We start from the raw sequence: 25744 nt of genomic DNA, 5'->3' as shown, positions 1-25744 counted from the left end.
TTCTTTTTTTTCTTCTCAATTGAAGATTGCTTCTTAAGTAATATGTTTATTTTTTATTATCAATTTTTATATAGTATAATCATCTTTACTAACTTCACAATATTCCACCACTTATAGAAACACGGATGAAGAGTTAAAGAGAATAAAATTTCTCTCTTCAAGCTTAAAAATTAGAAATATTTGGATATACGTAAAATATGTGCATCGAGTCATAAACCAGAAAAAAAAAATGCAGAATCTACAAATAGTAGCTTTAATGAAAAGCTATTAACCAAACACAATTTACTTGTTTCAAATTAAGAAGGGAGAACATTAATTGGTCGATATTCGATAATTTAGTTTCTAAAATATATTATATATATTTCATAAGAGTAAACTATCAATATGCTCTCTCAACTATTACTTTCTCAGCTTCTAAATGGTCTTTAAAGTAATAAAATTATATAAATAATTCGTCCATTAATTTACTTTATGCATTGATATATTTTACTAACATTCAGAACTTAATTTGAAAGATCAATACTTGACGGGTTGTATAATATGATTTCTAATACTTAAAAGATTATTTATATTTTTTTGGTAGCATGGAATATTGTTTATATATTTTATTAAGGTCAAGAGTATGATTATATTCAGTAAAATTAATTAAAAAGTTAGTATTCCATAAGATTAATGGTTAAAGTAGTTCAAAATTATAAAATAACAGAAAAGATAATAAAATTATGATTTATATAAAAATAATAATTAGGAAATTGAATAAATATATCAAAAGATAAAAATAATATATATATATATATATATATATATATAATTAAAAACTAGAAATTAACATTTAAAAAAAGTTACTTTAAATAACATTTAAAAAAATATTAAAATTTACTAATAAAAAAAACTAAAAATCAATTGAAATATTTTTTCAAACATACGAGATAATATACTTTAGAATTGCAACAAAAAAGAAAACAATACTTTATAAATGAAATTGGTGTTTTATTCTATTCCAAAACTAATTTTCAAAAGTATTAATATTATAATGCAATTAAAAGCTTAGCCATTAAACTTCAACAATAATTAAAAAAGCTGGGTGAGGTTATACACTTACATCATTATTTAATTATAAACACTATATATATATATATATATATATATATATAGTATAATAAATTTTTTAACTTCAATAATTTCTATAAAAATCATATATAACAGTTTTTTTATTAGTAATTATCAGTGTTTTTACACTTATGTACCTAGTCATTACACTTTATAATTATTTAGCAGCACAGGTAAATTTCATAGCTTTTTGGAAGGCAAAGAGTATTGTACTAATACTATACAAAGTCAGCATAATAATATATACCCAAAAAATAGAGCATCTCAATCCCTAACTATTAAGGCAAAGAAGTCCATGTCCATTGGTCATTTATTACCGGTTGAAGATTAATCTCTTGTAATCGAGTTATAATTTCAGCCTAAATTTATTGATACCGAACATATGATGGAATTGATGTTGTGATTAAAAGAAAGATTATGATTGTGATGCATATTTATCGTTACTGGCCATGGAACTATCGCCAAATTATATTAACTGCTCATGAATTGGAATTGGAATGACTTAAAAACGAAAAAGAGACAAAAAAATGTCAGAAGTGGGATTTGAACCCACGCCCTCTCACGAGGACCAGAACTTGAGTCTGGCGCCTTAGACCACTCGGCCATCCTGACGCTTGTTGAAATGTGAGTGCGTAAAACATAATTTATAACTCTATTTTATTTAAACAACAAAAGTTTTCTGAAATGTTCTTTATTTTTTTAAATCAAATTAAACTATTTTAAATATGTGCTTAGTTATAAATTGTAATTATTTTATGACATTGAAAGCATAAATTATTGTAATTGAATAAAAATCTGCAAAAAAGTATAGAAATTAGTTTTCTTTAACTTATAAATATAGATTGAATCACGTGTAGAATTGTATAATTAAAAATCTAGTATTCCGCCCTACAATTGTTTGATTCACATTGAATTTTTGTTGTGCTCATGTGAAACCAGTTCTATTTGAAGATCATAACATGATTTATAAATAAATAAATAAATAAGTACCCGAGCATACATTTGACAAAAATGGAAAATCAGTGAGAAAAGCGATGAATAAAAAGAAGCACCAAAAAGACTGACATTTTCGATTAAGGGTCTTGTTAATCAGCATCCTTAGAACATTAATTAAGAAATAAAAATATTTATTATATAAATCATAAAAAAATTTAAAAAAGGTCATTGAATGCACATTTTTTTGCCCCACAATAAAAACCTATACTTTATGTTTCTTATTCACTGCACTTGTTAACTTTTATCTTCAATTTAACCAATTCATAACCAAATAAAATATGGATCTCTTTTTTAGTTAACAAGTGACATGTTGCAATTATGTCTTAAAGCTACGGTCTTTCTTTAATGACGTGATTGATTCAAGGCTGATACAAATAGAACAGCAAATGCTCCAAATTTTCCGACGACGAATTTTAACCGCGAGTACTCTAATGGTGAGTTGTTTGAAAAGGAAACTATACAAATACTCTAGCCAAAAAAAAAATGAGCTTATTTGTTCCCTAGTTAATTGCCAATTGAAGCCGACAGTATATTCAGAAGGTAACGCCAATTAATTTGAAAACCAGTAAACCATTCCCCTAAAATTAATTATTACACATCCAGTGCTGTTTAAAATGATATTTAAAATTTCGAGTGGATAACTCGAACCATCAAAAGGTAACACAAGACTCCTATTTGTGGGTCTTGTTTGCCATTTTCATTGCATCCTTTACTTGATAAGTGTCACCTTTTAAATTGAACAAGAGATATATTCTTAATAACTTGAATCAATTTGTATTAAGCTCCACTTGGTTGAAGAAAAATGCAAAAATTGTTGTAAATCTCCTGACCTTTATTTAATTCTTACGGATAAAAAAATAACTTGAACCAGTTTGTTACCCGTCAATTCACGAGGGGTAAAACCATCTTTAAAGAATTTTTATCTCCTTGCACACGATATTCAGTGACACCAAGCAAAAGTTACATATGTGAAGTGAATACCACGACGATAAACACTTGCATTATTGACAAAGAAACAAATAACATGGAATGGAGAGCAATACGTCACAAATATTTTATCAGTGAGTGACCAAGTCGATTTTTTTTTTAGTATTACATCAATAGATATTCAAGTCTTAACATCATTGTCAGATCATAATATTGTTACAAATTCCAATGCCCTTCAGTATGTAAATTTACATATACCAGAGATTACATTTACCACTGCCCATTACACTATGAGGTAATACATATATATAATTCAACGCAGATTGAGATCCTACCACATCACGTTATTCACGAGCAGTTTGTGTCATAACTTACAAGTCCCAACAACTCTGGACCTTCCAAACGAGGATTATTCTCAAAGCTACAGCATTGAAACAAAACAACGCTTATTCAACAAGTAACAGGAAAGAAGAAAGATAACCAGATAGCAGAAAATATTTTCAAGCTAAAATCTAGAAGGCAAAATTAAATAATTACAGAATCAGTGCAACTGAAAAATGCAGGAAGACCAACTATAATTAACTGTATAGGACAATAAAATGCAATCAAATTCCCTGCCATCACAAATACATTGTAACAGGGAAGCCTCCCAAAAGCTGTGTCAATTCCTACTATCCCATGAAACAATTGGAAATTGCCTGTCACATACACTTTGTGTCATCATCACACACAACAACAAATAACAATGAAATATTATCATCACAATTTAACAGGACCTCCATAAATATGATGTGAACTGGACACCCACAACATCTTAACCATTAAGCAATAAAAATTGCAAGGGTGATATAGAAGCATTTATCAGAGAAGGTCACTAAATTTCTCATCATTACCCCCCTTCCCTCCCTCAACAAAAAAAGAAAAAGAAAAGGAAGGAACAATATTATAAAAAGGTGCAGGAGAAAAGAAAAGAAGACTCAAATGAAAGCAGACATAAATAGCACCACATGGAGAATAAGAAGAAAGCTACATGCTTAGAGTTAAGAAGAAATTACTTATTCAATGGAATATGCTCGAATGGCCCGGAGGTAGGAATTGTACCACATAAATCATTATTGGAGACATCCCTGAAAATAAAGTGAATGTTTAGGCTCTTTGAAAGCACACATCTTCACGATACCACCAAATAATTTTATCATGATCAACATATAAAGACAAGATTGTTACTTACACTACTTTAAGGCTTGAAACAGCAGCAAGTTCCTTGGGGATCGGGCCAGTTAGTCGGTTGTCATTGAGTCGTCTGCAAAGAAAACACAGCTGAGAGAATCATGAAAGTGCTGAATATTTATTCCACAAAATAATAATCAAAACTCTCATCAGTTAAGAAACTGGTAAGTTACACCATATCATATTGAAACACTAACAGCTTCCAACACTTCAAAATGGGATTACTAAATCAGATTAATATTTATTAATGTTATTTTAAATTGTCACTTAGCTTCCAGGTTTGGTTGAATAAATTTCAGACTCTGGGAAAGCTAAAAGCCAGATTGAAGTATTTTATCACCTAAAAAAGGTAAATAGCTTTCAATGGGTCATTCACTGACTAGAGGTTTGATTTATGAAGGATATTGAATTGTGCTTAGACATGGTCCATTGAAATTTTTAGATAGAACTTTTACGTTATTTAGTTTGTTTAGATTGAATCACACCACTGAATGTTGGGACTGAAGTCATCTCAATTTAATCAGAATGAGTCGAACTAGAATAGTAGAATCACTCTTTCACTCAATTATGGTGGGGGGATTTAAGGGGAGAAATTGTTCACACTGATTGGACAAAATTATGCTTTACATAATGGCTTCATTTGTCTATTATTTTAAGGATATGATAGTAAATTATTTTATTTCCTTTAAACTAAAACACTCTGTTGATATTTCCTCCTATGAATGAGGTTTATATTTGGGTTTGAGCATGTGATTTTGAAAGCAATTCATTTCATATCTACTGTCATAATTTCTCTGTCTTAACATCAATATATGCCCTACAATCAACATCTTAACACCAAGCACAACCCAAAATTATCCATGCCCAAACTTAATATAAAATGTATAACTGAAAAACACCAATGTCGATAAGTTGCTATCCAAAGGTTCTTGTACTTCGCCTGCATCATTCAAAGTCTTGTAAGAAACTCAAATGAAAGAAGGGAAAGCAAATGCCACAGATCTGTCCAGTCAAGCTTAATATGTTATTAAACATACTTACAAAAAGACAAGATTCTTCAATTTCCCCAATGAAGGTGGGATGGTGCCTGATATGTTGTTGTTGTACAAGTCCAAGCTAACTAGACTCTTCAGGTTTCCAAGTTCTGGAGGAATAGTTCCTTGAATGTTGTTTTTGTACAACTCACTACATCCAATGAAAAGAAAACCACATTAAACACTAACAGGTATAAAATTCTATAGTTCACAACAATAAGAGAGCCACAGAAAATACCAATCGATCAATCATTTTAGTAATAATATGAGCACAATATGAAACACTGTCTTATACTTTCATACAAATCCGAAACCAATACTCTTGGATACTTCACCAATACATATCCATGAAATATCCAAGCCTTTTAAAAAAATTCATGAAAATCTAATCTAATATAGCTACATATCAAATTTCAAACATAATATAGAAACATAGAAGCATTGTCCCTTAATGAAGCAAAAAATGGAAATTGTCCTCTTTATGGATGATCAAGAGAGGAATGAGATTGATATTATTCCTACTTATAGACAATAGAAAATGTTTTATGATGACAATGCTTTATAGTTTTTATTTTGTTCATAGTAATGTCCAAGAAGTGTGCTCTTAATTTGGATTTGCAATTATATGTTTATTATGTTCTATGAATTTTTATACATATCTACAATTCTAGATATTCATCTTTCACATATTGTATCTGATATATTTTATCTATCAGATGTTTATTATGTTCTATGAATTTTTGTACATATCTACCATTCTAGATATTCATCTTTCACGTATTGTATCTGATATATTTTATGTATCAGATATTTACTAATTGTATTGCCATATCGGATATGTTTTGCATTTGATACAAGTATTGTATCTATGCATCATAAGAGCATAGATAACAAACTTAAAAGTCCTCTTTATTCCAATTTGACAACAGAAATGATGACAATGGTTTACAATTTTTATTTTGTTCGTAGGTATCTTAACGTACCATATCTGATACATTTTTAGGATAACCGTATTGTCGTATCAGATGAGTATCATGCCTGATACATGTATTGTGTAAATGCATCATAAGGGCACATTTAACAGACTTACAAACTCACAATATTGGGAAAAAAAATATAAAGCAAAGTTAGAAAACATACAGATACTGTAGATGCTCCAGCTTCCCAAGTTCAGGTACCAAATGTCCAGATAGGTTAGAGTTACCAAGATCCCTGTAGAAAACATCATAATTATCACCATAAACATGGAGAGAGTATTAACAGATTCAGTCAATCCAACACATTTTAGTTAGCATTTCACTATTACCAATTAAACTAACGGCAACAATCTATGAAGAACCCATACTTTCATTTTCTTCATGCATCCTATCTGATACATTTCCGGATCCAATACTCATATATAATTCACCAATACAAATATGTGAACTATGAAGTATCCAAGCCTTTAAAAAAAGAAATGAAAATCTAATATAGCTATATATGAGACATTGAACTGATAGAAGCCTGTATACAGTGTAATACAGAAACATGAATTTCACTTGCATATTTTAAATTTTTTATGCATATCTAGATATGTGTCTCACACATATTACATCCTACATATTTTTTAAAATAACTGCATGAGTTGAATTTCAATTTTTGTATTATTGTCAATCAATCAGAAATCAACAAAATTTCCATATATGACTATTTACTCTATGTATCTATACACATATCGTATCAATGTATCGTATCATAGGCAACAATAATCCCCCGTCCAGAAAATCAAACATCTAATTTAAAATACACGAAAAAGAATCCCAATGATGGAGAACATAAGCAGCAAACAGGTAAGAAAGTATCTAAAGACAACTTTTAATGGCATGTAATTTGATGAATCCCGCAACCTCTAGGAGGATCCTTCAATTTCATAAAGCAATTAACAAAATAACAAAACTCGCTAAAAATCTAAAATCAGCAAGCACCGCTTAATAATAAAACTGACAGCAGTAGTATAAATAAATTAACCGTGTAATAATAAAACTGATAGCAGTAATATAAATAAATTAAAGTAACAGATAGTAACAATAAAGAAAGCAACAAATCACAGAGAGAGAGAGAGAGAGAGAGAGAGAGAGAGAGAGGATGCATACACTCGAGTGACTCGGTTGTCCTGGTTGCAGGTGACGTGGAACCAAGTACAGGGGCTAACGAGAGTGGGATCCCAGCTCTGGAGAACGTTGTCAGGGTCCGAGAGGCTCCGTTTCAGCGTGTAGAGAGCGTCGCCTTCGGAATTTGAGGCGGCGAGGTGAGCGAGAGTTAGGGTTACGGAGACTGAGAGGAGGAACCGCAGAGAAGTGCGGGTTGCTGCTGCCATCGCTGATCTGAGCTTCAACCGAACACCTCTCGTTGCCGCCGTGTTAGGGTTCACTAGCAGCGAGCTCTTATTGGAGGACGATGCAGCAATCGCGCTGCAACTAAGAAAGAAAGAAGCAGAGGGAGGACGAAGTTCTAGAGAGAGAGAGAGAAGGGAGAGGGAAGAATCTTATTATAGAGAGAGAGAGAGAGAAAAGACTTGAAAAGGAAGTATCGGCTTTGGGAATAACACAGAGCAGTAAAACATGGCATGCTCGCCCTCGCTTCATTTTTATAATCTTCCTTCCATTATAATTGTTATATATAAAAGAAAAAAAATTATATTCCTTAACATTAATTAATTAAGTTTTTTATTATTTATATCCTTATAATATTAATAATAAATGATAAAATTTATAAATAAATTAATCATAATGTAAGATTGATTTTATAAAATTAATATTTTTTATTTTTTAATTTGTATAAAATAATTTAGGATTACTGTTATTTTAAAATAAATGAAGTATTAAGTTTCTCAAATGAGTTTTTATACCTTCAATTAATCCAAAATATTTTTTATTGAATATTTTGATTTTTTAAAGAGAAGAAATTACTTTCGAGAAATAATAAATAAGTAATTTCAAAATAAAAAAAACTACTACAATTTCATAAATTAATATTATGTTTTTTCATATATTTATTTCAAAAAACAATTCCACACAAAATTCTGTCAAATAGTCCTAAATATAGACACATGTTTAGAAGAAGATAAAAAATCGAAATGTGATTCTCTACTTCATTGATACAATTAATTTTATATTTTATATATACATACATTAAAGATTGCAAATATACTAAAATAGTCATTATTATTTTTATTAATAAATAAAATTACTTTATTTTATCTTCCTTTAATTTTAAAGAGCCGAATCATAAACTAAAAAAAAAAAAAAACAGTTGAATCATAAAACAGTTCTTATCAAAATTAGCAAAAAATATATATAATTATTTGTAATTAGATGTACGGTTAAGTACATTTTATTTAAATTTTTAAAATTATTAAATTTGTACTAGTTCAGACATTTTTTATTTCTCAATTTCATTTTTAAAAAAGTTCCAATTGATTTTTTTACACTGATTTTGATTAGTTTATTTTTTATATGTTGTTAATATAATATTTTTGTACTACTAAGTATATTAAAAAAACTGTTAGATATAGTTTTTAAAATAATTATTATACATTATTATTATTACTATATATACACACATGTAATATAATTATATCACAGTATAAAAATATTTACTATACTACCATAATTCTATTTTTACATTATCTTTGTTTTTTTCTTATTAATATTATTTTTATTTAAATGAAACTAGCTTTGAATCTGGGTCCCTTCAAAGGTTTTGGAAAGATGGTGAACTAAACGAAAAATATTTATTTTTTCGTCTGTTGGTCTCTTGGACTTCTAATATTCACTTTTTCGACAATTTTCTGTACTTATTCAGCGGGTGTCACGCACTAAAGAGAGGGAAAGAATAATTGTTTCTCTAAAAACTAATGAATTGATAATAATAAAAAAAATCTCTTACTTTACATTTTTAGATGACGTTATTGTAAAAAAAACTGTGTTTATTGATTTTTTTCAAAGATATTAAATAAATAACATCTTAACAAAACTTTAAATTTGTTGATGTATATAAAGAGAAAATAAACATAAAACTTTTACATAATACAATCATATAAAATACAACTTAAAATAACTTATTCCTATGAGTTTTATACATTTATAAAATAAATTATATGACTGGAATATTGTTGAATTTTTTATTTTATTATCCTTTATATCTAATTATGTATTCATAAAATGAACTCATAAAATTTTTAAAATATTTTTCTTCATCTTTGATTGCTTACAATAAATAATGCTTCAGAAATTTAAAAGGACAAAACCACAAAGAAAAATACAACAATCTAGAAAATTGGATGCCCACAATAAATAATAAATAATAAATGTTATTTTTTAACATGTAGATTTTAATATTTTAAAATTACATATACTTAAAAGGAAAGTGTTTATAAATACCAACAACAACAATATTCCGAAAAAATTGATAGTGATTTCTGTTTTTTAAGTAAATAATTTAAGTTTTTTTTTATTGGTGCTTGATAATGAAATAAATTATTTTAGAAGAAAAATATTATATTTATTTCATGTACGAATATGATCAATGAAAATTAATAACGATTTTCTGTTAACTATTTTGAGTCAATTTCATGGTTAGAAGGAAAAAAAGTCTTTTAATAGGAAATTTATATATAATTTTAAAACTATGGTTGAGAAAATTAAACACTTATTGTTCAATAGGGAGATAAAAAAGACATGTGAAAAATAAATTGGAAGAAAAGTGGAGTTGATTTGGTAAGTGGCATATTCTGTGTGATAGTGGTAAGTCTGTGCAAAGTCCAGTACATTTTGGTAAGTGGCGTATTCTGTGTGATAATGCTAAGTTTGTGCAACCACCATTACTGACACCACCTAAAGTGGTTGGGAGAATCCAAATTGGTTTAATTATTTTATGGCTGTGGTGCTTCATCGTCACATTTGTCAACGGATCCATTTATCTTATAATTCTATTTTTATCTGAAGGATATCGTCATCCAAATCACTTCAAGTAATTGAAAATTGTTAAAAACGGTGTCTTTCTCAACCAATATATCTGATGATGGAGTATAAAGAAAAAATAATCTAAATAACCATATAAAGGTAGTTTATATTAGATTCTATAAAAAAAATTAAAAAAAACTAACTTCTTTACAAAATTATTTTGTATATTGTAACCTTGGAAATATGATATTTTCATATTTGATACGTGTTTTTTCAGAGCATCATACATTTGCACAACTACAATAGACTCTATATATGACAGGGAGTGTCTCTCTAAAAAATTTAAATAATAATAAAATCAAAAAGAAAAAAAAAATCAGAAGTTAAATAAAGTTAATAAAAAAAAAGTGAAAGAAGAGAAAAGCTGACAATGTAAAAGTAGTCAGCAGTTGTTCTTGTTTGGATGAAGAACATGAAAGTTTAAAAAGTTATTTCATATTAAATTGTCTAATAAACTATATACATCAAATGGTAGATTTTTATTATTATTATTATTAATATTGATTATAAAGTGTCTCTATTAAATTATAAAAAAAAAATGTCTCTATTAAGTAACTATAGCAAATAAAGACAACTAAGTTGACCCTTCTAATTTGATTGGTGACGGGTTTTTCCATCTCGGACAAAGTGGTTTCAAATGAAGTGTGTTGAGTCTTTCAAGTGTATATATATATACGGCTTTAGGCAAATTGAAAAGGCTTTTAAGACCCACCAGAGCAACCCATTGATACCTCACTACAAATGTATGGTGTTGCTGAGTAATAATTTGACATTCTTCCACAAGGGATGCGTTTGATTTGGTAAATATTATTACCGTGAAGCAAATAGAAGTGTTGATTTCTTGGCTGGTTTGGATCATCAAGGAAACTACTATCCTATAATTCTGGATACCATTCCTGTTATTTTGAGGAGGATGCTAGGAGCCTGTCCCTCCCTACAGTGGTTGCGGTGTAATTTTTTCATTTTCTTTTCCTTGTATCCAACAAAAAAAAAATATTACTAAGTTTTGATAATAAATTAATAGTGCAAAAATACTGAGAATAATTTCAAATTTGGAAATACTAATTAAAATGAGAAAAATTAAATTAAAGATAAAACAATAGTTCAAAAATAGTAAAATTAATGATGAGGAAAATTTTCAAGGGTTATGGATTGTAAATAGGACTTTCAATTTATGAATTCTACTTAATTTAATGTTCTTTTTTATTCTCTTGATAAATCACTTTTGGAGTGATATTTTATGAGTTTTTTTATTTGTATGTATTTTTTTTTTGTAAAACTCACATTTTGATACTAATTTTATATGTGGAAGTAAAACCATTCAATTAAGTGGAAAAAAAGTGAAAATGTGTTTTGAATGGAGAGTTAAAGACTCCCCACTGAATTATTGTAACCCCCTTCATTATACATCTATGCCTAATAAATAAAAAATATTACCCTTAAAATATGAATATCTAAGCTAAATGAACACTAAAAATATAACAAAAGTGACCACATTCACGTCTTATTTTAAAATACCAACGAAGCTAAAAAAATATAATTAAGAAAATTATATCTTCAAGTCTCCTCAAACTTAACAATTTCTTTTCGAGAGACAACATTTATAATGAAATGATAATCTTAGTGAATAAAACAACTAACAAGAATTCACAAATAGTATTGTTCTCAACCGGTGCGCTAATCCGAAAGATCCGCAATGGAATCCGTAATGAATTTAAAATAAGATTATATATGTATATATTTACACACCAATAAAAATCATATTAAAACAATCACAATTCATGAAATTTTGAATAAAAAATATTTAAATAAAGGACAACATCTTAACACATCCAAATAAATATAATAAACACAACTTAGTTATTCTCATCATCACAATACTTGATTCATTGGTTCTCGGAACCATTGAAAATCTCAAATTCTTCAAAGGATTTATGAGTTCATTTTTCATACAATGACATCTCATTGCCTTCTTCATCATAAATGAAGGTATGCAGAATCTTTTCTCCATCCCAGGTGGAGATATTTATAACAAATCTCATCCTCTTCCCAAATAGATGTATCTCATGTTTAATTATCATACTATAATACAAAGTCACCACTTTCCAAAAAATAATGTCCAACTCACACATAACTATCAACTATCATTCTAAATAATTATCAAAATAAAATTTTAAACACTTTGCATGTATCAAAGTTATTGAATTCTTGTCATACATATCAATACAATACAGTGTCCTCGTAACCTATAAGTTAATTGTATGAACAATATATTCTACCTATCTATCTATGATCATATAAAAATATAAATATAAAAATAATACATATAATAGTTCACTCAAATGCAATACATAGTTACACTCAAAGTAAACCTAGTTTCCCAAGGTAAATCCAATTACATATGCATGTAGATGTTATTCTTTCTTTAACTAATGGCATGCAATTTGTAAACTTAGGAATATAATCTACTATGAGCCAAATGCATCCATACATACATGTATTTATCCATGCACAACATAAGAATTTAAAAGCCAAGGACTTCATGCCAAAATTTTAAAAAATTGACATGTACTACATGATTTCCCTTTCATCAAACTCTTTGTATATATAACAAGAAAAACTCATAATTCTTTTGCTAACAATTCGTGTACAGGAAGCTCCAACAAACAATTATCATGACAAGTGATAACCAAATCATGCTAAAAAGGTAACTCAATTGTAATAGGAAATATTTGAAATATACCATAATACCTAGAATTTTATTAATCTTGAATTTTATATTAGAATATAAAATTATTCTTTTAAGAATCATATCATGGAAGTTTTAAAAGATAAGTATTTTACTCACCTCTTGAAGCAAGAAATTCGCGCTCTTCGTTATTCTTGTTCGCCTCAATGAATTGTGTCTAAATATTTTTTCAATTTTCTTTCTTTTTCTCTGTTTTTGAGCAACCTATTAATATCAAGAGAATCTGTTTACATGTGTAATTCTAAGAGAATGATTTTTTTATCCTTATATAAGAATTGTAAGTAATTTTGAAATTTGTTTAACCGATCTTTCTTTGTCTATTATTTTTATTATCTTTAGTTATAATTATCTTTAACCAATCTAATATATTATCATACTAACATCTTTTCAAAATAAAAGTAACAATCTAGTATATTAAAACAGTTCAATCAATATTTTTCATTTACCAAAAAATTTATTTAGATATCCTTATGTAAATAATTGTTAGATTATTGTTTGGATGTTACAATCACGACCTTAGTACACCAATATGACCATGGTGAGCATGACAATCGTAGTGAGCAACGCTAGCTTCTCGATAATGGTTGTAGTGAAATTACTATGTCATAGTCACATCACGACAATCGTAGTCAATTCAACATGCCCCTCAGATGAGTTTCTAATCTTATGAAGCTATAAATATGGGGGGTTTAAATATGTGAAAACATATTTTATGGTATTTCCAAATTATCACTTTTGAGGGTTGTAAGGACAAATCATAATCATCGTTCTTCCTTTGTAGTATGTTTATGCTAATTTCTTTGACTTTTTCTAATTTTGCTTTGATCATGAGCGACTAATCACCCTAGTCCAAGGGTTATAATGTAACTATCTAATTATATCATTTTATCTGTTCTTAATGAAATTCGTCAATGTTTTATGTTAATTATATATGGAATGAACTTCATTAGAGCTTAAATTGGAGGAAAATTAGTATTATTGCATCATAATTCTTGGTTGTTTTTACTATTACTTAAATCTATCATATTTGCAATAGTTTACTTTTATTTCTTTTAAAACAAAAAACCACAAAATACTTAAATTCTCTCTTCAATCATCTTAATTACTTAGTTTAATAATTTTGATTATTTGAGAATACAACTGATCTCTAGGGGTTCAATAACTAAACTTTTAATCTAGTATTACTATTATATAAGATACATTTATCCTTATGAAAAATAATATTTTTACTCATCATACATCTAGTTGAAATAAAAAACAACTCATATTTAGAGTAACCTAAATCACTATAAATTTACTTTTATAATAATATTAGACTTATTCTTATAAAATTTAGTCATCCTATTTTTAAGTATGTAACAAACTTTGAGTAACAATAATTTAAATTTTCAAATATCAGTTTATTTTACATAAAGTTTTCTCCCATTCGACTATTAGCCTATTAATTCACGTTGTCTAAAAAAACCTATTAACTCACCTATGTAGTTTGTAGTTTTTTAGTATCAAATAAACTTTTAAGTGGGCTAGTAGACCTGCATAAAATTTTTACACCCCAACTTTACTAATATGCACCCTTTTTTATATATTTTTTCAAAAGCATTCTTCTTCTCATAAATACTTTATGGAAGGGTAGAAATTTTGTCATTTTAAAAAAAAAAGATAAGTGTGAAGTATACGGTTACGTCAAATATTTGGAGAATTTTTTTTATTATCCATAATAATTATAGCTAACTCAAACAAAATTACCTCTAGGAAAATATACTTGTTGTCTAATCCAAAAGAAAATAGTTTTCTCAAAGTGTTAAAAATATAATGTATTCCGAAAAATACTTTATAAAAGTGTTAAAATTTTAAGATTATAAAAAAATACAGAAGTCAATTTTTAGAAGAAATAAACGGGACACCAAATTGCCTTCAAGGGGGTAACCTTTGTACAATCGGGATAGTCCATGAAGGTGACATTGTTGTCAAAAGAACCCATGGGTTTGATTGTGTTTCTCTTAACTAGAAGAGAATCAACAAACGACACATAATTTTAATGATTACTTCTTGGGAGATTTTACATCACTATCAATATTAGTGCATCATTGAGATTCACCTTCTAACGACAACGTGCAATATCTCATATAATTTTTTTAAAACTGATAAACCGAATATATTAACACATAAAAAACACGAAGCACCATAAAGGCATTTGGTTCTTTTTTTCTTCTTCTAAAAATTGAGATGTATTTCTCAAAATGTTAAAATTTTAACACTTTCACTTCTGAAGTACTTTTTGGAATGTTAAATATTTCACTTCTGAAAGTGTAAAAATTTCAAGGCTATAAAGAATACTTTCCATAAAAAAAGGATTTTCTTGAAAAAAATATAAAGGAAAAGTATTTTAGTAAAGTTGAGAGGTATAAATAATAATTGCCTTTAAATAAGCTAAAGTAAGCCTGAAGATAAAGCCTAACATGTCAAACTCAACCTTAATTTTTTTTTTAAATAAGTTAAACTTATTTAAAAGTCTTGTTCGACCAACTTTATTTAAGGGGCCAAGTATAATTTCACTGGAGCCATCATAAGAATATTAACAATGACAAACCATTATTGATATGATATTTTCTTTTAATATTTAAAAATTATAAAATTAATTTAATTAGGATTTGTTAAGATTGTATACGATATTATCAAAATCAGTTTTAATTAAGATTAAAAAACAAATGTATCTGCAATTTAATATAGTACATTGGGATTAAATATCTTAACTTTAAATTTAATTCAAATTAGAATTCAAATTCAAAATGAATTAAATGGTTAACATATAAAATGTCAACTGACTTAATAATATAATAACTTCCAAAAAATAAATACTTTAATATCAAAGCAAGATTGAAATTTATACTATAAGAGTGACTCAAATCTATAATAATTCCATATCAAATTAATACTATTTTCCTTAATTAGTTACATATTTGAAATATTTTTTTAAAATTTCCTAAAATATTTGATCAATATTCAATTTTTTTTACCAATATTCATTATAATATGGTATTGTTTATTTTTTTATGATGTATAATATGGTGTTGCTTGACCAAGATTTTTCATCAATATTGCATATTTTTTTAAAATTATACTTTCAAATGTTTTATATGTTTCATTTTTTTTGGTAAAACAATTATTTCTCAAATATAGTTTTGAATTTATAATTTTATGTTTATTTTTTTAATATCTGCACAAAACTAACGAGCATGAATATCAACTGATAGGGGAATTTTGGCAATTGAGTTATTTTTTAAATGTTAAAAATGTAGAATTTTCGAATGATGTATTTTATATTTGTCTTTGCTTTAATTATTAGCAAAATAGTATAGTTTTAACTAAATTAACATTCTATTATTTTTCTAACTTTGTTATAATTCTTAAAATAATCATTATTAAGACACATTTTATAAGAAAAAATATTTTATATAAGAGGGTAATATAATTAAATCTGTAACTTATAATTATATATTAAGGATTTAAAATTTAATGTTAAAAAAAATTATATAATTTTTTTAAAATTCACATAACTTTTTCGATCACATTACATCAAAATGCCACTTTCATATAAGATATAATTTTTCTCATTCTTATTATTATTATTTTAGTTAATGTATGAATTTAACTTTTTCTAAAAAAATGACATATCTGATTTAAATTTATTTATTTAATTTTAAAATCAAATAACTATAAACAAAGTATTTACTTTTAATTATAGCTGAATTAATCACGTATACATATTTTGTTTAGAATTTTAAACATATTCATGTATTGTTAATTTTTTTTTTTTAAAATAACGTCGTAGTAAAAAATTGTACCTACTTCTAGTTAAATGAACATGATTTCTAGGATGAATAACCAATTATTAGTATTTTTGCACATTGATGTCTCCCCAAAATTCATTTATTTGCACGCACCCCATCATTATCCAGACCCAATGCCACGAACATGAATACAAAAACGCATTTTATCGAAAGAATCGATGTTTCTCTTTATTAAAAAAATAAAAAAGTTGTAACAAATGCTGAGGGAAATGGGGCCCCACTAGTGCAAACGTAATCACCATGCTCCACCTTTACGAACCGAATCCCGAACCATTTTGCCTATCGGATCTCAGCCCTCCACGTCACCACACCACACCACATCATCAAACGTCCGAGAGCGGCTAACAGCACAAACTGCATAGAGCGTCACCGCAGAGTGCGTCATTATTATTATTTTCTCTTCGTACTCCCCCAGAGGAATGAGAGGATGTGAACAGGTGCTCGCTGATGCCACTATTAAAAGAGTGAAGGGAGCGAGTAACAGAATCACGCTTCAAATCATCTGCATTCATTTTTCTTCTCTCTACTTCTTCTGCGTCATCTTAGGGTTTTGGTTTGTGCTCCTCTCACTGATTTTCTGGTCAGGAATACGCTAACTCTTCTTCTTACCTCATCAATTTTGCTTCGTTTTTTCTTTCTTTCTCTCTTCTGCTTGCTTTCGTTGCTACCTGTCATGATCACATGCTGCATTTGCCATTTCCTGCGTTTTTCTTCCGCTTAATTCGTCCTCAGTGTTTGTTTCACCGTTTAATCGTGGCTTATTGATAGTATGGGGTTTTCTGCTTTTGAAATGCTTCGCTGTTGTCTATGTTCTTTCGTTTTCCTGCGTTTTTTTTGTGATGTTTTGTTTTGCTGCATGTCTTTCGGCTTTGATCGTCTTTTTTTGCGTGTTTATTTTGAAGAGGAAACGCTTTCGCTGTGCTTCGTTGACTTAAGCTCGATTTTGCTTCCGAGGCGAAGCGTATTTGTTAGAATTTTCAGTGTTTTTTTGAGTTTAATTCTTGCGGTTTCACTGGTTGTGATTTCCCTGTATCTTTGTTTTTTTTTTTTTTTGAAAGCGCAAACTCTGTCTGCTCTGATGATGGTCCGAATCGGTGACTACACCTTTGGGCATTTGTGTTCCGAAGCCAGATATTTGCTTCAGGGTGCCTGATTTTGCCGCCCGAGTATCTTTTTTGTGTTTAGTTGTATTTATTTTTTAATTTCGTTTTTATTTGTATCTTTTTTTATATAAATTTTACTTGTTTTAGCTTTTTACGTCCTCCGTGCCTATGTCTTTTACTGCACTTTTGTGTATTTTATTTTGCTTGCAGTGCATGTAATTATTTCTATGTTGGTTTATTTGTATAAAATGCGTTTTGCTGGTTACTTGTTTGTTTCATCAATTTGAGTGAGAAATGTTGTTCTAGATTCTATATTCATGATAGTTGTTCCCTTTTTGTTTTGTTGTGCGAAAATGTTTTACTATATTGTTTTTCGCATAATTTCGCATGATTAGAGTTTTTATGTAGATAATTTGAGCATTTTGTTGTTTTTAAAATTCTTTTCTCAGTAGGTTTATTTGTATAGACGTATTTTGTTGTTTGTTTGCCTTTTACGCTTCCTGTTTGAATAATAAAATATTACTCTAGATTTTTGTTTGCATGATAGCGGTTTGTCTCTTTTTTTTTTTGTATGAAAATTTGTTGTACCCTAGTATTTGGCGTCTGCTTAGATATGCATGTAGACAATCTCAGAATATTTAGTTATTTTTCAAATTTTTTGTTTGAAGGATTATGTGAACTAACTACTTATGCTGACACAATTTATTTAATGCATGATCTATGCAGGAGATGGCTTCTTTCGGGCCAAATGGAACTGAAAATGAGGATTCGTTGCCTCCCCCACCTCCCGTTGTACCATCAGATGTTGTACCTGTTAAAGCTGAGCCGGAGAAGAAAAAGGCTTCAAGGTTTCCAATAGCCAGGCGTGGCCTTGCTTCAAAAGGGACGAAGCTGCAACTTCTCACCAATCACTACAGAGTGAACGTTGCAAACACTGATGGGCATTTTTATCAGTATAGTGTATGTGCTTTCATTTTCACCAGCATTATTTATTTCAGGTCTCTGTTTAACTTGGAATCATTTATTCAATGTTTATGTTTAAGCAGGTTGCTCTTTTTTATGATGATGGACGACCTGTGGAGGGTAAGGGTGTAGGGAGGAAGCTTCTGGACAGGGTGCATGAAACGTATGATTCTGAATTGAATGGGAAAGATTTTGCATATGATGGTGAGAAGACTCTGTTTACTCTCGGGTCTCTTGCTCGCAACAAGCTTGAGTTTACGGTTGTTCTGGAGGATGTTATTGCTACCAGGTTCAAATTCTGTGGATGCTAATTCTTCAATTTGACTTAACTTTTTACTGTTTAAGCTTTGTAACTTATTTTTTCTGTACCAATGTATGTTATAGAAACAATGGAAACTGCAGCCCAGAGGGCAATGGAGAACTGAATGAGAGTGACAAAAAGAGGATGAGGCGCCCTAATAGATCCAAGGCATTTAAAGTGGAACTTAGCTATGCTTCAAAGATTCCATTGCAGGCCATTGCCAATGCTCTACGTGGACAGGAATCTGAGAATTATCAAGAAGCAATAAGAGTGCTTGATATCATTTTGAGGCAACATGCTGCTAAGCAGTGCGTGGATTATGATCATTTCTTTTTTCTTCTATTATTATTATTATTGATAACATTATTGCATCAGCTTGCCTTTGTGTGTCTCTTATGTTGTAATTTAAAATAATAAAATAATGTCAATTTACAGAGGGTGTTTGCTTGTGCGGCAATCGTTCTTTCACAACAATCCCAAGAATTTTGCTGATGTAGGAGGAGGTGTACTTGGTTGCAGGGGCTTCCACTCTAGTTTTAGAACTACTCAAAGTGGACTGTCTTTGAACATAGGTTTGATCTGTTGTTTGCCTTGGACACTACATTCGTTTCCTCATAATATTTATTAATTCTTTCTTGGAATTTGTTTAGATGTCTCAACCACCATGATAATTACCCCTGGGCCTGTGGTTGACTTCCTAATATCCAATCAAAATGTGAGAGACCCCTTTTCACTTGATTGGGCAAAGGTAAGCTAATTCAATGACCATTTGATCATAGTACTTGATTGATTGTTAAATACCATAATCTCATCTTTTATTTATTTTCTTGAACAGGCCAAGAGGACATTAAAAAACCTGAGGATTAAATCGAGCCCATCTAATCAAGAATTCAAAATCACTGGGCTTAGTGAACTCCCTTGCAAAGATCAAATGTATGCCATTAATTCTGCTTTTGTTCTTGATAATTAATTATTATTAATTTTAGAGATTTTTAACTATCAGGGTGTGGGTGTTGTAGGTTTACATTGAAGAAAAAAGGTGGTGATGATGACACTGAGGAAGAAGTGACAGTATATGATTATTTTGTTAATATCCGCAAGATAGATCTTCGGTATTCTGGGGATCTCCCATGTATCAACGTTGGGAAACCAAAAAGGCCAACTTACATTCCTCTTGAGGTAGATTTGGTGCTTTATATTTTTGTTTAGGATTTTGAATTAGAAAGCTATTGATTCATCTTTGCTGGTTAATAACTTTTTAACTTTTTATGCTTAGCTGTGTTCTTTGGTATCACTTCAACGTTATACAAAAGCACTATCCACACTTCAAAGGTCTTCATTGGTGGAGAAGTCCAGGCAGAAGCCACAAGAGAGGATGAGGGTCTTGTCTGATGTATGTGTCTTTTTGTCCTGTTTTGAATATTTGGGTTGTATATTTTTCTGGTTTACCTGATATTACTTTAATTGTTACAGGCACTTAAAAGTAGCAATTATGGTTCTGAACCAATGCTACGCAATTGTGGAATCTCTATAAGCCCCAACTTTACTGAAGTTGAGGGTCGGGTTTTACAAGCTCCACGGGTAAATTTTAAGTCATTATAATTGTGCATTTGCTTATTAATTTTTATCATGCATTGTCTTCTTTATCTTCTTTTAAATAAACTTTGTTACCTTCATATTGATGAATATTGTGGTAATGACTTAATTTTGTTAATATTGTGCTCAGAGCATTAAATATTGCTTTGCTTAATTGTCTAAGAATAGTTGGTAATATAATCTTCATGTTCTACCATAACCAATTCTAACTGGTTTTATATGGAAATGTTGTCAAATTATTGAGATGTGGTTTTATTTGTTGTTGATGGCATCTTATTCTTTAATTATCAATGTTGAGTTCTGTAATATGGGTTTTAAAGCTGATTATTAAATTTACGTTTGCAGTTGAAATTTGGTAATGGGGAGGACTTCAATCCTAGAAATGGGAGGTGGAACTTCAATAACAAGGTATGTTATTCTACTCTTACATTAATTTCATAAAAAAATGATTTGAATTTTCTAATCATTGATTTTTTTTCTCCAGAAAATTGTCAAGCCAACTAAAATAGAAAGATGGGCTGTGGTTAACTTCTCTGCACGCTGTGATATACGAGGGCTTGTGAGGGATCTCATTAAGTGTGGTGGAATGAAAGGCATTGTAAGTTTTAGAACTGCAGATTGACTCTGAAGCATAATGAAGTTGCTGACTATATTTTTCTTAACTGCAATTGGTAGGTGATAGATCAGCCGTTTGATGTGTTTGAAGAAAATGGTCAGTTTAGGCGTGCACCGCCAGTGGTTCGAGTTGAGAAGATGTTTGAGTTGGTCCAGTCAAAACTTCCTGGGGCTCCTCAGTTTCTTCTTTGTCTGCTTCCTGAGAGGAAAAATTCTGATCTTTATGGTAAGGTTATTTGATAAGTTTTGTCTTTTGTTTACTCCTCTCATGCAATTGTTTAAGTCCCCTTATTGATGAAAATTAACTGAACTTGGTAAGGTCCATGGAAGAAGAAGAATCTTGCTGAGTTTGGAATTGTGACTCAGTGTATAGCTCCGACAAGGGTCAATGACCAATATTTGACTAATGTTCTGTTGAAAATCAATGCTAAGGTATGTTGTTTCTTGGTTTAATTTTCTATTTTTTTTTGGAATATATATTGTAATTCTTTTTGTGCAGTTTGTCAGGATTCATTGTTGTACCTTTCATTGAATTTTTTTTATTGTTTTGTAGCTTGGTGGTCTGAACTCAATGTTAGGCGTTGAGCATTCTCCTTCTATTCCTATTGTTTCTAGAGCGCCAACCATCATTATTGGCATGGATGTGTCTCATGGTTCGCCAGGGCAAACAGATATTCCTTCAATTGCTGCGGTATTTTATTAGTGCTTGTGATTTTTATATTGGGCATCTGTTTCAAACCTGTGATTGTCTTAGTTTGAGCCTACATCCTGGTTATTGGAATGTTTTATGACTATCTGATTGTGTGCTAATGCTTAAACATGCAGGTGGTCAGCTCTAGAGAATGGCCTCTAATATCAAAGTATAGGGCCAGCGTCCGTACGCAGTCTCCAAAGATGGAAATGATTGATAATTTGTTCAAGAAAGTTTCCGACAAGGAGGATGAAGGCATAATGAGGTTAATTTAATTTTGTAACAAATCATTGAATTAATCCTCCTAGTATATTTATGATATCATATTGTTCTCAATTTTGTTTACATTAATCTGGAATTTGGTTCTGTGAAATGATCAGAATTTGGTTTCTAAATTTTGTATCAAAGCATTTATTTATTCATTATAGTTTGTGTAATTGCTCTCGTGTGTTGTGCATTACCTCTTTGCTTTAAAGCATTTCTTGCTACATAATATTAAGTGAATGCCAGTTTAGTTTCAATTTTATAAATTATTAACGGTATTTTGTGGTAACCGTTTATTTTCTGGTTTATATTTTTTGGAATTGGACGGTCATTGGTGTGTTGTATATCTGCAGGGAGCTTCTACTTGATTTCTATACAAGTTCTGGAAATAGAAAGCCCGATAATATAATCATATTCAGGTTACTTTTTTTCTCATTTTATTCTGTGAAATATGTACTTTATATTTTTAGTTTTCATAAATGTTGTTTGAGTTGTTAATATATATATATATATATATATATATATATATATATATATATTGTAATGGATGTTATCCATTTTTGTTTTTATACAATGATTAATTAAATATATTGTTTTAAGTCAATGTTATCTAGTATTGTGGTGGTTAATATGTATGACTGTTCGTGTAATATTTGATTAGTTTAAAAGGCACTTGATTGATGGTCTTTGTTAGTGTTTTGAATGATAAAGTTGTATGATACGATCCTTATCATCTGTTCTGCAAATCTCTTTTTATGTCACCAAGACAAATGTCAAAGGCTTATAGATTTAACAAATGCCTACTATTTGGTTTGCAATTCCTGACCTAATTTATGTTAGATGATCAGTTGGTCGGACCTATAATGTGTATGTTGTTATATGTGAGTGTGTGTACTGAATTGTGTTTTTTTTTAAATTTTTTTTATTTGTCTTCAGTCGTTTTTATGTCTGTTATTTTATTAGTTCTTACATATTTTTTCATAATGAATCTTTTTAATATGTATTTTTGTTTGTTAAGTGATATTTTTGTGTATTTTGAACTGACCTTTTTTGGGCTGGATGTAGGGATGGTGTTAGTGAGTCCCAGTTCAATCAAGTTTTGAACATTGAACTTGATCAAATTATCGAGGTGCTTATTTATTGAGCTGATGAATTTAAATATTAAATATTTGAAGTGTTTTTGGGGTTAATATTGTCTTCTTCAATATTATTAGGCTTGCAAGTTTTTAGATGAAAAGTGGAATCCCAAGTTTTTGGTGATTGTTGCTCAAAAGAACCATCATACTAAATTCTTTCAACCTGGAGCTCCTGACAATGTTCCTCCTGGTATGCGTCTTGTTTATTTTGAATTTTAACACGTTTCAATAATTTCTGTTTTGTTATTTCTTAACCTTTTTTATTTTTTGCAGGAACGGTAATTGATAACAAAATTTGTCATCCTCGGAATTATGATTTCTACATGTGTGCACATGCTGGAATGATTGTGAGTATCTGCTATTTTTTATTTTATTTATTTTAATGTGGTTTTGGTTTTACAATTTGTAGATCCATTACTGTGGCTCCTATCCATTGTTGATGTAAAGTGTGCGAATGTTCTTTAAGACGCATGTACATTCATTTTACTTGGTGAAATTGTTTACAAATTGAAGTTGAATGATTCTGGCTTCTTTCCTTCTTAATTTAAATGTTTATGTATGTTCATTTGCATGTCTCTAATTTTTAACATGTAATTTTTTTTCTGGTCATCCTCGTTATGCATTTCACTGAATGCTGTTTATTTAGAGATTAGGAAGCTACCCTCTGTACGAGTTTTCCATAAATGATATGTTTGTGTCAGTACTTCAATAACATGCTTGTATTTGTTTAAAAAATTACTATTCAGGGTACTAGCAGGCCTACACACTACCATGTTCTGTTAGACGAGATTGGCTTTTCACCTGATGATCTACAGGAGCTTGTGCATTCATTATCATATGTGTAAGTAGTAGTTGTGATCTATTTGATTGTTTTAGAATATTGTTTATTCCAACCCTTGCCATGTATGGATATTGTCTTAAAATCATTTTGCTATTTGACAATAGGTATCAGAGGAGCACAACTGCCATTTCTGTCGGTAAGTTCGTGCACAACATTTTTAGCATTGTGTTTTACACTTATATGTTCCCAATTTATAGAAATATATAGGGTCTCATTGGTGAAATAACTGCATGTATGCAGTTGCTCCAATATGCTATGCTCATCTGGCTGCAACTCAGATGGGTCAATTTATGAAATTTGAGGACAAATCTGAGACATCTTCAAGTCATGGTGGTTCTGGTATACCTGCTCCTCCCGTCCCTCAGTTGCCAAGATTGCAGGACAAAGTTTCGAGCTCAATGTTCTTTTGTTGAAGGATCTGTTTCTAGGGATAGGCGATGACTGATAACAGTGCTGTTTATAAGACCTTCATAGGATAGTTTTTTTGTGGAAACAGTTGAACTATGGGCGCCAATGGTGTAGGTAAGGATTATTATACATGTAAGCAGGCATTTTGCTCATGCCTTTACATGTGTTTAGTCTTTTACTATTTTGAATATTGTTGCGAAGTCTTTCGCTATTTTGAAGATTGTTAAGGTTTATGTGATTCCTATGGCGTTCCTATTATGCACTCTTGATCATTATCTAATCTAGTGGTTTGCATGAATCAAAAAGGTGAAATGGGTATTACTGTTTTTGTTAAAGTTTGTTGGTGATCTGTCTGTGTTATTTACGGACAAAATCCATATTATCGACTCCGGATCGCAATGTGACCCGAGTTAATAAGAATGTCTCAGTTGTGTTAAAAATAGGTATATTTTCATCAGGATTTTGAGATCAATGCTAGTTACGTGAATTTAATGCTAGTTAAAAATAGGTAGTACATCATCAGGATGTTGATATTTATATTTTCATCGATAATTAGTTATTTTCTTTTATTCTGGTCGTCTAAATTACATAAAAATTGAAAGTTTCATGCGGTATCCACAGAAAAAATGTTTGCCTTCTATTTGAACCGAATGAGAAAGTGAAAGTATATAGAAGTTTTATACAGTTTGACCAATATTCTATTATTCAGTTCAGTTTAGATTTTTGTGTTATTCTTTAGGATACATATTTCTTTTTGTATAAAACAGTTTTGTTTTCTGTTCCATGATATTTTTTTCATCTACATTTTTCATTCTGCTGATAATCTAAACTGAAATATTAAGTTTAATTAAAAATTAAGCTGATTATTTCAAATTCATTTTTAGAATATACATTTTTAACAGAAATTTGCTTTTTTTTTTTTAATT

General features: G+C 29.5%; 2 protein-coding genes and 1 non-coding gene across 3 annotated transcripts; 1 reads left to right on the top strand and 2 right to left on the bottom strand.

Annotated features, from left to right (window-relative positions):
• Positions 1-1638: 1638 nt before the first annotated feature.
• Positions 1639-1722, bottom strand: TRNAL-CAA. Its single transcript has one exon. It is a non-coding gene; the product is annotated as a tRNA-Leu (tRNA).
• Positions 1723-3136: 1414 nt separating this feature from the next.
• LOC114384907 (leucine-rich repeat protein 1-like) lies at positions 3137-7914 on the bottom strand. The gene is made up of 6 exons (XM_028344739.1): positions 7430-7914; positions 6438-6509; positions 5305-5448; positions 4265-4336; positions 4089-4160; positions 3137-3454 (listed from the first exon to the last, which is right to left on the bottom strand). The coding sequence occupies exons 1-6, from the start codon at positions 7651-7653 to the stop codon at positions 3382-3384; spliced, it is 657 nt and encodes a 218-aa protein (XP_028200540.1). The 5' UTR covers positions 7654-7914; the 3' UTR covers positions 3137-3381.
• Positions 7915-17293: 9379 nt separating this feature from the next.
• Positions 17294-25123, top strand: LOC114385070 (protein argonaute 4-like). The gene is made up of 23 exons (XM_028345031.1): positions 17294-17480; positions 18730-18963; positions 19050-19255; positions 19351-19575; positions 19703-19839; positions 19918-20015; positions 20103-20200; positions 20287-20446; positions 20544-20660; positions 20741-20848; positions 21209-21271; positions 21348-21461; positions 21539-21704; positions 21798-21910; positions 22032-22169; positions 22304-22434; positions 22787-22852; positions 23499-23562; positions 23648-23759; positions 23843-23916; positions 24316-24410; positions 24515-24546; positions 24651-25123. The coding sequence occupies exons 2-23, from the start codon at positions 18733-18735 to the stop codon at positions 24821-24823; spliced, it is 2721 nt and encodes a 906-aa protein (XP_028200832.1). The 5' UTR covers positions 17294-17480; positions 18730-18732; the 3' UTR covers positions 24824-25123.
• Positions 25124-25744: the final 621 nt, after the last annotated feature.

This window comes from Glycine soja, chromosome 14 (genome assembly GCF_004193775.1).
Source record: "Glycine soja cultivar W05 chromosome 14, ASM419377v2, whole genome shotgun sequence".
Lineage (NCBI taxonomy): Eukaryota > Viridiplantae > Streptophyta > Magnoliopsida > Fabales > Fabaceae > Glycine > Glycine soja.
Note: the sequence above shows the minus strand (reverse complement) of the source record. Positions and strands in the feature narration are given on the sequence as shown.